Here is a 10,349-nt window from a genome sequence, read left to right as displayed (position 1 = left end):
CATTCACAATAATAATAATAAAAAAATATATATATATATAGCCTACATTAAATATACTTTTTTTTCAATAAATGTGAAATCAATTAGAATGTGGGGGTTGATAAAGCTGGCATTTATTCAAGAGTTGAACACGAACAAATTAAAAAAATTAATGATTCTATTAAAAGATCCGACTCAAACAAACGATTCGTTCAAGAATCGGACACCGGTTGTTGCGATTCATTTTCTCCTCACAGACATGAATGCACGTTTAGTTTTCATGTGTGTTCAGTTTTATCAACCTGTCAGTAGTATTTAAGCAATCGGTCCTGGGCTAACGACATAAATAGCACGAAAAGAGGTTGAAAATGCTTTATATGAGACATTTTAGCATGACGTTTTGTTTTTAAAAATAAGAGGACATTAACTGTTAATGGTTGGTTTTTCTCTTTTAAACATTCATTGGACGACAATATACGTTAACAATTATAATGGCAAATGTGCTTGTTGATTTGGATGTTGAGAGTCTTGCTCCAGAAGTCCATAAAGAAGACAAACCTGACTTTTCATCAACACGGAAACTGTACTCTTATGTCAAGAAAAGGGTAAGTGTAGAGATTTAAGCTATAGGCTACTTTTATAACTGATATTATGACGATTGTCGTGTTTAAAGGGATAACGTTAGTTCACCCAAAAATTAAAATGCTGTCATCATTTACTCACCCTCAAGTGCATCAACCATCAACTGTTTGGTTACCGACAGGTTTCAAAATTTCAAAATAATTTGTGTTCAAAAGAATAAAGAAATTCATACAGGTTTGAAACAACTTGAGGGTGAATAAATGATGACAGAATTTGTATTTTTGGGTGAACTATCCCTTTAATATCGGTACTTTTTCCCCCCCCCCCTCCATTGTGTTTAGACGTTTGCAGCATTTGTGGCTTCCAAGAAATGTCCTCCAACCTGTGAAAACGCCTCACCAGCTCTTTGGCTCTGTTGTGGACAGTCATTCAAAGAGCCATCATCAATCCACAAACATGTTTCCAACAGCCATGCCAGTGAGATTCACCAGCTGACCACTGAGACGCTGGACGTGATGCTTCGGCAGGCTCACAGCGAGGACTCAATGGAAGAGTTGAGTGATGAATCAACAGATGTCTTATCCTGGATCCCTGATACAAGCCATGTTCAAGAGAATGACCTTATCAAGTAGGTGCATTGCATTATGCAGGTGCATTATGTGAAGATTGATGGTTTTAATGGAGTTCATCTGTTCTATAGAGGTCCAGGTGAAGTTCTGCTGTATTACTGCTACTGCCGTTTAAATGATCCTCAGATGATTTGTCAGTGGCAGAAAGAGCTTTGTTCAAAATTTCACATGACAGGCAAGGTAAACTACCACGAGTCACTAACAAAATCCATACAAGACCTTAATTGCAATGTGTTTCTCATTTAAGTGATTGAGATTGTTCTTCCACAGGTACGAGTAGCTACAGAGGGTATCAATGGTACAGTTGGTGGAACCAAAACCGCCACTAATCTTTACGTCAAGGCAATGCTGTCACATCCATCTTTCAAAATAATGCAAGTACAGGATTTCAAGGTAAAGCAATTGCCACTGTCCAGAATAACACTGATAAGGTGCACAAAAGAGACAAACTGAATCTAAACAATGCTCATAACCTGAGATCTGAGATTGTGGGGTTTCCACTATAAGATAATGTGGTTTAGATTAATGTGTCTTGCACAAGAGGTTATAAGTTCAAACCAGCTCAACTGACTATTCCTTTTTAAATTTTTTCTGTTTTTCACTTGATACTATATAATGGTGACATGTTTGTATGCTCTACTATATAGAACATAATATACTTAGTTGAACAAACTTTAAATGTTATTAGGACCTCTAGTAAAGGGAACTGTTTATTACTTGAGATTTTTAAGTGGGCTGAGATGAGATCTGAAGTGCCTAAAAAGCATCTAAAATCACCTATGCACATCATTGACTTTTTTCTTTTTTTTTCGGCAGAAAAGTGAAGGAGGTGCAGAGTGTTTTTCTGATCTGAAGGTTGGTGTTTACAAAGAAATTGTCCCTATGGGTGTAGATCCCGATATCCTCTCCTACAGATTGGCTGGTAAGACTTACAACTGGCTTGATACATAGAATAGTTGTGTATTCAATGCGTCTTTCTTGAAAATATGCATAAATCTGTTATTCTGTTGTATTTATACTGCTATTCAAAAGTTTGAAGTCTTTGGAGATTTTTTTTTTTTTGGAGATACTTTTATTCACCAAGAATGCATGAAATTGATCAAAAGTGACAGTTGATACATTTATAATGTTACAAAAGATTACTATTATAAGGAAATGCTGTTTTGAACTCTGTCTATTCGTCAAAAAATCATGAAAAAAATGATCACGGTTTCTACAAAAATATTAAAAAGCACTACTGTTTTCAATATTGATGATAACAAGAAATGTTTCTTGAGAATCAAATCAGCATATTAGAAGGATTTCTAAAGGATCATGTGACACTGAAGACTGGACTAAATTCATCTTTGCATCACAGGAATAAATTACATTTTAACAGTTAATTTTCAAATTGTAAAGCTATTTCCCAATATTACTGTTTTTATTGTATTTCAAATAAATGCAGTCTTGCTTAGCAAAAAAGACTTATTTCATGAACATGAACAAATCGTGTACTTCAAATGTTGTACTTCACAAAGGAATACACTTGGAACCAGAGGAATTTCACAAAGAAGTGAAGGCGTTTGTGGAGAACCAGTCCTCCATTAGTGATACAATACTGCTGGACTGCAGAAACTTCTATGAGAGCAAAATTGTAAGTAGTTAAAAAATGTCAGCAATGCCAGAACTTTATGCACGTTACAGTTAATAGTTCAGTCTGTTCTTCCCAGGGTCAGTTCGATCAGTGTTTGGCCCCCGACATCCGGAAATTCAGCTACTTCCCAGACTATGTGGAAAAGAATTTGGATCTCTTTCGGGACAAAAAGGTTCTGATGTACTGTACAGGGGGCATCCGCTGTGAACGGGGCTCAGCCTATCTCAGATCAAAAGTGAGTCTGAAAAAAAAAGACTAAACGTGCACATCCCTGTAATGGCATCCTCAATCATCAATGTTTTTTCTTCAGAACATATGCAAGGAGGTTTACCAGCTGAAGGGAGGCATTCACAAATACCTTGAGCAGTTCCCCGACGGCTTCTACCACGGTAAACTCTTTGTGTTTGATGAACGGTATGCCATCGCATTCAACGAGGACATCATCTCAGGTGTGTACTTTTTTTTTTTTAAAGCGTTGTATATCGAGTGACAAACATAACATTTACTTCTCTTTCCCCAGAGTGCAGATATTGCAGTTGCCCGTGGGATCAATATCAGCTGTGCTCCACAGACTTCTGCTGTCAGCTGGTGCTGTCCTGTGCCACCTGTAGAGAGAGAGGGCTGACGGCCTGCTGTCCTGCGTGCCAAGCCAAAGAGCAAAACCACAGTGACGTCTCCTCTGATGGGCTTCCTCGTCGAGAGGAGTGCGAGTGCACAATGTCACGACCCAGAATCCCCAAAGACACACTATGACAAACTCGATGAGTTGAAAATCATCTCAGGTGGCCTGTAACTGTGATTTTTAAGAAATCTAATTATGCTTTTTTTAATAACTTGAAACTGTTGTACCAATTCAGTATTGCTTTTAAAACTGGACGCGATGCAAGTCTTCAATTTTTCTGCATTCTTAATTTTATTTGACATACAAAAATCATACATATATAAATGGGACGGGTTAATTTGTCCAACAATAATCAGGTCATTCAACTCAAACTATACACAGACAACAACAAAAAAGATTTAATTGCATATTTTCTTGAACATGAGATCAAATAAATAAAAAAGAAACACCACAAACAGTCATATGGTAGTCATTCTTTGAGTAAGAGAACAGCATGTAAAGCTTCAAATCACAAGGAGTTTTCCTGATGGTGAGATGTCTCCGTTTTGGCAATGTACAAGCTTCCGGCATCAGCAAATGGTTAAACGGCAAAATATTTTACCTGTCCTAACTGAAAGAAAACAAGTTGATTAAAAGATTGAATTCCACATCTGGCAATAACAGCATAATGAGAGATTTATAAGTAATAGGCTGGTCATTTTTGACCAGGAACATGACAAGTATAATAAGGGGGTTTACAGAAATTACGACAAAAAAAAGAAAGAACTTTTTATAATCCGTGTGAGCAAAATCAGTAAGTTTTAGTCTAGCATTTTTGGTGAAAAAGAAAATCCTCTCTGGGGCAAAATGACTGGAACGGGAAGTGAGGGTTTATTGATTTACAAAATAAAAGATGTAAGTGCATTTTAAGGATGATCTGCTAACCTGCTTTGTAAAAGAACCATTGGACCCTACCCCCAGTGGTAGTAGAGGTACCAGATGGTATCGTTGCTCAGGACTGGTCCAAACAACGGATTCAGCTGTGAGAGAATAGCAATCAGCCAGCTGAAATTAAACCAAAAGTACAAAGTGAACAATATGGCAGTCATAAGAAAATACTGCCAAGAGAGTGAATTAAGGAACAAATGTGGCAGCAAAAAAAGTAGTATGCACTGCCGCCTAGTGGCTGTTAGATAACAAACACTATCATATTTCTTCAAAATAATAAATTATTCACATCAAACATGCACAGTGCCGAGTTTATAAGCTTATTTAATACATCATACATTTGTAAAATAGGCTACTATTTACACTTATTTGTAAGTTTATTAAATTAAATTGGAGGAAACTGCACATTGGCCTGGATGTGTTGTATTTATTTTCTAATCAATACTGGCGTTGCCCTAAGGCTGTAATTGACTTTCAACTGAAACAGAACAGAACAATCTTTATTTTATTAAATTAAACAGCAGCTACAATACTCAAGTCTCTCTATGCATGTACGTTATAACAAAGACAATTTAAAGGCAATGTACTTACAAAAGATAGCAACAGACTGCAGTTAGTACCAGCATCGTCACAATGACTCTAAAGGGCAAAATACAGATATTAAAAAACACTGTGAATAAATACTGTGAATAAACTTAAATGTGTAAAATAGGTTTCTTTAAAGCAGCCTCGTCACTTGGCACGGTCACATGATCCAGTCATCATATCTTCCTGTTAAAAAACTAAAATATTTCTCAACATATTGAAATGTTCATATGTACTAAATACATTAACGTTATTTGAATTGGATGGGGTTTTTTAGTATTGCCATGCAAGACAAATCACAAACTTTATTTTATTCTGACGCTCACTTGTTGGTTTTCGTAAAGTAAAAACGAATAATGATCAACTCTATTGTTTACGATTTTTATTTATTTATTTTTTTAGTTTGCCAGGTTTTTAACATTTCGAATATATCGCTAAATAGATAGAGGTTAATACATATTATGTAACAGTTAGTAACTTACAGAAAACTTTCGTTTAAGGTAATGCTAATGTTGCTCACCCTCGATTCGGTCCTTTAGGAATAAACCAGGGAATAACTCCACCAATAAGACCCCAAAACACAGTCATAACCGACACTGATATCGCAAACGATGTAGCCGCCATTATATTTCTTTGTGGGTCGAGTTTATCGACTTATTTTCTATAAAATAAACTTCGTAGACTCCACAGCGCTCGCGCACTCCACTGCTGTGTGGACGTCGGTGGTCATGTGACTCGTCGGGCCCTGAAGAGAACAGGCATATGACTGATGTCTCACCTCTTCCTCTCATACACAGTGCTTCCTCTGCACTCGGATCACACTAAATATATACATCCTTCTTTTAAACTACAGATGTTTTGGTGGTACACAATGTGCATTTTGTAGGGTATGTGACCTGCATATATTTAAGTAACTCTAATCACTCACACCACACGAAACCTTTAACCGGTATGAATTATTTAAAATGCCATTCGCTGACTTCTTGCATTGTTAAAACCAATTAGAGCAGCTCTGTGAAACAGGCTTATTATACTTAACCAAAACTTAAAATAATTTCGTTACTTGAAATAAAATAAACGTTAACTAAAATATATAACTTTCAGCTAGTTGCCAATGCCACATTTATCATTTTCATAGTTTTACTTGCACTAAAATAATTTAAACAACTTAATAAAAACAACTATGGTAAATAGTTAAAACATTTTAGTGGACAAATTAAAACAAAATTGATTTCTACACAAATATTTACTATAAAGACAATTCAATGCCTGGATATTAACATTTTAAAAATCCCATATATTTCCAGGTTTTAAACCCCAACCCAATTTACTACATATTATACAGCTTCTCGACAAGACAGTGACAAAACCATGAGTTAAACAAGTGGTAAAACAGTAAGTATAAGTAGTTCCCCTGTCTTGCCTATCTGTGAAGCGGTTTAAAAATTTCCCTACTTTTGTCTCATTTTTGTTAAGAAACCAGCTATTGCTCAAACTGTGAATTTCTTTTATGTTATTTTAAATGAAAACACTAAGTACAAATTCTTTCACTTCAAGTTCAATTTATACCAAAGCCCACACTCTTTTATATAAAAGACAAAAGCACAGAAATGTCAGGTTTTATAGTCTTTTATTTTTAGCAAAAAAATCATTTCACTCCTGCATTTTCTCGATGGTTTCCTCCTTGTATTTGCCCTTCTCCTTGATGTCCTGTCGGGACTTGGCCTTGCGCTCAAGAATCTTCTTGCGATCCTTGTCAAGCTTTAGCCTGGTGATCACCACCTGAAGAACAAAAAGATTGATTCATTTTGTGAACTTTCAATCAACATAAAACAGCACGAAATATACAAAAGTTCATGCCATTGATCATAAATTAACGCATTCGTCAGTTTTGACAAAAAGCAGTTTCCGTTTTGACAATGCAGTTAATACAGGAGACAATGGATTTATATACATGGATCAAGGTAATTCATGCTGACAAGATGGGCTAATATTAAAACTTGACTGTCTATGCTGTAGAATAGCTTTTTCTTCTTCACCAAATCTGGTGATACTTGACTATAGACAACAGAAAAAATGACGTGGCATATTTTCCCAAAAAGGTAGGAAAAAAGCAACAACCATAATGCACTGGACATGATACGACTATCTATGAGTGAGCGGGGATACAAAAATGCAAAAGTATGATCAGTTGTTTTCACAAAAGCCCTGGAGCAAATGTGGAATTGAACAGAAAGAGTACACAATGTTTATTACATATATTACTTGCATTGTCAGCAAAAATCAGCAGTTACCCTTTAAGTAACTAGTTCTACTACTACAAGTAACTGAAATGCGATCCTGTAAGCTTATGCATTGGCAGATTGGTGACAACTCAAGCAGACAATCAGATGCTTCATTTCTCATAAACAAGTAACCCCTGATGACATGCATATTTGGACATTGAAATGTCTAACAGAGCACTTGTTAAAACATCAGTCAGTAGCTCTAGGAAATGAAGTAATAGTCAGTGTCTGTTCATTAATACTGGACAAAATGGCAGAAATGTGTAGTCAATTTATGAGTGACAATTGTTACTTAAATTCACCAGAACAGCTTGTTTTGACTTCATCTGTAATTAGGTTAAATGGCTGAATACACATTTGAGCATGCTGTTTATATAATGCAGATTAATCTGTTTACTGTAAATTTGACATATTTCTTTTATCACTAACCACATGTATCAAATGCATAGTTATAATTGATGGTGATTTTATATTATTTAATATTTTTTATAGATTAGTGGCAATGGCTGATAACCAGATTGTCCATTTGCATAAAGGTGGTCAAATTTAAATTTGCTTGATGAAATTCTGTCATTTCAATTGAAATCTGGGGGAAAAAAGCCCACATAGATTGCTCATTTTCAAGTTGGTCATGTCAATTCGCCACGTTGTCGATAGAAAGCTGTTTCTATCGGTTTGAAAGTGACTTGTGTATGAGCAGCGGTTCATGCATCACAACACTGACAATGGACCATTTTCGCAAAATTTTGCCAGACTATTGTTTGGCACTCACTTGCCTAATGCCTGCTACAGACTGCGATTTCACCAATCCTATGAAATCATTACAAATCACACTGTACGGCATGTATAAATTCGGGCAATAAACTTGGGTACGACATGTATGTAGATTGTACGAATATGAAACCCTTGGAATCGTAGGCTACGACGCAAGTTAGTCTAGAAGAATAAAATGTCACCAGCATGCGCTAGTGGTAAACAAATAGAGCAAGATGAATCACACTTTAGCAATTGTAGTTGTGTGCTGGAAAAAAAAAAAAAGAGGAGAATATGGACGCGGTTTGTGGCTAGTCACATTTTGTGTTTTTTTATTGGCTAGTCAGTAGATGTAGGTCATAGCAGCAAACACACCAAGATATCATGCTAAATGTATGACACAAAAAAATTAAACGTGTAAAGAGTTACCGAATTTCATTTAGAATATATCTGCCATCCTGCCCTTTGGATATAGGACAACCACTAGTTCTTTATTCCAATTAAACTTGTCTTGCATGTAAACAATTATCTGGATATAATACACACCTTGCTGGGGTGGATGCCAACATGGACTGTGGTGCCGTTGGCCTTCTCACGCTGCACACGCTCGATGTAAATGACGTACTTCTTTCTGTAGACCTGCACAACTTTGCCAATCTGCTGGCCTTTGTAGTGTCCCCGGACAACCTGGTGATGAGGGGAAATAAAGCAAGGAACATTACGGCAACATACTTAGAAACTAAATGACATTTCAATACATGAGACTGCGTTTATATATCAGGCAGAAAAAACAAATGTCCTCACCTGGACCTCATCGTCCTTGCGGATGGGCATGGATCTTACGTTGTACTTCTGGCGAAGCTCTTTGGACAGAGGGGAGGACATGATCTTCCTGCGGATGTGTGAAGGGGCATTGAAGTGCCTCTTGCGGTTCTTGCGCCGGGAGGATGTCACAAATTTATTGAGCTTCATGATGGCTGGTAATGGAAGAGGACAATTAGAAATCAACTTCAATTATAAATAGCGTCTGCTAAATGAATAAATGTAAATGTATACAATTTGTGTGACAAATAAGCCACATTCAAGACAGATTCTAAGATAAACAGCATTTGTTTAGGAATGAATCTGACTGTCAAGCATTACTGACACTAATTTGGGTTTGTTTAATTCAGTTTAGCACATCTCTCTATGCATAAATCTGAAATTCTAACACAAAACAATGCACTCGAAGCTTAATTTATGTCTTGATAACACACGGTGTATTTCAACAGCTCGTGCTATTGCTATACTGTTATTTCAACTTAGCATGACGATAAGCATACAAACATCCCTAAATTTAATATTTATATTGTGGTTCGAGTGTTTAAACGTGGCACGATTAAAACAGCCTATAAAACGCATAAATGGAAAGCATAGCCATGTGTTTTGGGCAAAGTTAAGGTAGCGTTATTCACACGGGAGAACAGTGCTCCTATAGTAGCAACTGGCTGAACTTTAGAGGCGAAATCATCCATAATGTTGTGCTGCGAGTGTAAAATATCACGGATAAATTGAACATACGGAGATTGTGTAGCGATAATGTGTGTTTTACACTCTGAGGACATAAAATCGACGAGGATGGCAAAGGATGTTTGAGAAATGCTTTAGCAATCTTGGCTTACCCTGCCGACTTGTTTCTATGGCCGCCGGAAAAGAGACTCTAGAACTACTTCCGCCAGAATTAGTTGTAGCGCAAACCTCGCGAGATCATCATGGATAGAATGGGATTTCAAAATAACTACCTGTTTTTTTTATGGAAGGGTCACAAACAATACAGACAAATGAATAGCCATAACCTAGGCTGCATTAGAAAGGGGAAAAATTTTAAATAAATTAAAAGTATAAAATATGATGTCATATGATGAACGCGTTCGCGTTCATCTCTTAGGTGTTGACTCGATTTTTACTGAATAAATCTGATTTACAAAATTAATACAAAATAAATATACAAAATAAAAACTATTATGGATACAGTTTAAATTAACAGTCAGTTACTAGTCCTTTTAATTAAATATTTTCAAAGATAATTTGCTAAACAAAAGTGCAAATTCTCAGAGCTCAGCATCATGTCAATCTTATAAAAGTGTGATTGCCCTCCTGAAAAGTCCAGTTTAAGCTGGTAGCTGTGTTTTGGAACATGGTAGCTGGTTTATTTGTTTCAAGCTGGATATTAGCTGGTGCAAGGTTGTAATTAGCATTAACATTGTTGCTGATTCAAGATGCTCTACCAGAAACCAGCTACCATATTCCACAAACACAACTTAAACTGGACTTTCCAGCAGTTCATTACCAATCTTAAGATACAATGAACTGTC

At 36.2% G+C, this 10,349-nt stretch overlaps 3 protein-coding genes across 4 annotated transcripts; 1 reads left to right on the top strand and 2 right to left on the bottom strand.

The window, feature by feature from the left end:
• The first annotated feature begins 130 nt into the window (after positions 1–130).
• tstd2 (thiosulfate sulfurtransferase like domain containing 2) lies at positions 131–3,916 on the top strand. The gene is made up of 9 exons (XM_079631602.1): positions 131–584; positions 903–1,189; positions 1,262–1,370; positions 1,461–1,583; positions 2,007–2,112; positions 2,708–2,823; positions 2,900–3,058; positions 3,134–3,272; positions 3,344–3,916. The coding sequence occupies exons 1-9, from the start codon at positions 471–473 to the stop codon at positions 3,574–3,576; spliced, it is 1,386 nt and encodes a 461-aa protein (XP_079487728.1). The 5' UTR covers positions 131–470; the 3' UTR covers positions 3,577–3,916.
• On the bottom strand, positions 3,713–5,707 carry atp6v0e1 (ATPase H+ transporting V0 subunit e1). 2 transcript variants are annotated; one of them, XM_079631603.1, is made up of 4 exons: positions 5,478–5,707; positions 4,964–5,011; positions 4,370–4,489; positions 3,713–4,055 (listed from the first exon to the last, which is right to left on the bottom strand). In XM_079631603.1, the coding sequence occupies exons 1-3, from the start codon at positions 5,579–5,581 to the stop codon at positions 4,396–4,398; spliced, it is 246 nt and encodes an 81-aa protein (XP_079487729.1). In that variant the 5' UTR covers positions 5,582–5,707; the 3' UTR covers positions 3,713–4,055; positions 4,370–4,395. The 2 variants fall into 2 exon arrangements, with proteins under 2 accessions (XP_079487729.1, XP_079487730.1); XM_079631604.1 differs by having other exon boundaries at positions 3,820–4,016; positions 4,371–4,489.
• Positions 5,708–6,570: 863 nt separating this feature from the next.
• rpl26 (ribosomal protein L26) lies at positions 6,571–9,737 on the bottom strand. Its single transcript, XM_079631869.1, has 4 exons — positions 9,657–9,737; positions 8,800–8,972; positions 8,542–8,682; positions 6,571–6,739 (listed from the first exon to the last, which is right to left on the bottom strand). Exons 2-4 carry the CDS (start codon positions 8,965–8,967, stop codon positions 6,611–6,613), a joined length of 438 nt encoding a protein of 145 aa, XP_079487995.1. The 5' UTR covers positions 8,968–8,972; positions 9,657–9,737; the 3' UTR covers positions 6,571–6,610.
• Between the last annotated feature and the right edge of the window lie 612 nt (positions 9,738–10,349).

The sequence above is a fragment of the Phoxinus phoxinus genome (genome assembly GCF_949152265.1).
Source record: "Phoxinus phoxinus genome assembly, chromosome: 12".
Taxonomy (NCBI): Eukaryota; Metazoa; Chordata; class Actinopteri; order Cypriniformes; family Leuciscidae; genus Phoxinus; species Phoxinus phoxinus.
The sequence above is the reverse complement of the archived record's forward strand: the minus strand, read 5'-3'. Positions and strand labels throughout refer to the sequence as shown.

Bases quoted from the DNA above. Each gene is read 5' to 3' on its own strand.
- rpl26 (XM_079631869.1), bottom strand. From the start codon at position 8,967: ATGAAGCTCAATAAATTTGTGACATCCTCCCGGCGCAAGAACCGCAAG. The intron at 8,683-8,799 runs GTGAGGACATTT...CCTCATCACCAG, and splicing joins GCAAGGACGATGAGGTCCAG to GTTGTCCGGGGACACTACAA. The intron at 6,740-8,541 runs GTGTGTATTATA...TTTGTTCTTCAG, and splicing joins TTGGCATCCACCCCAGCAAG to GTGGTGATCACCAGGCTAAA.
- atp6v0e1 (XM_079631603.1), bottom strand. From the start codon at position 5,581: ATGGCGGCTACATCGTTTGCGATATCAGTGTCGGTTATGACTGTGTTT. The intron at 5,012-5,477 runs GTGAGCAACATT...TTTGCCCTTTAG, and splicing joins CCTAAAGGACCGAATCGAGG to AGTCATTGTGACGATGCTGG. The intron at 4,490-4,963 runs GTAAGTACATTG...GTTTAATTTCAG, and splicing joins GCAGTCTGTTGCTATCTTTT to CTGGCTGATTGCTATTCTCT.
- tstd2 (XM_079631602.1), top strand. From the start codon at position 471: ATGGCAAATGTGCTTGTTGATTTGGATGTTGAGAGTCTTGCTCCAGAA. The intron at 1,371-1,460 runs GTAAACTACCAC...GTTCTTCCACAG, and splicing joins AATTTCACATGACAGGCAAG to GTACGAGTAGCTACAGAGGG. The intron at 2,113-2,707 runs GTAAGACTTACA...TACTTCACAAAG, and splicing joins CCTCTCCTACAGATTGGCTG to GAATACACTTGGAACCAGAG.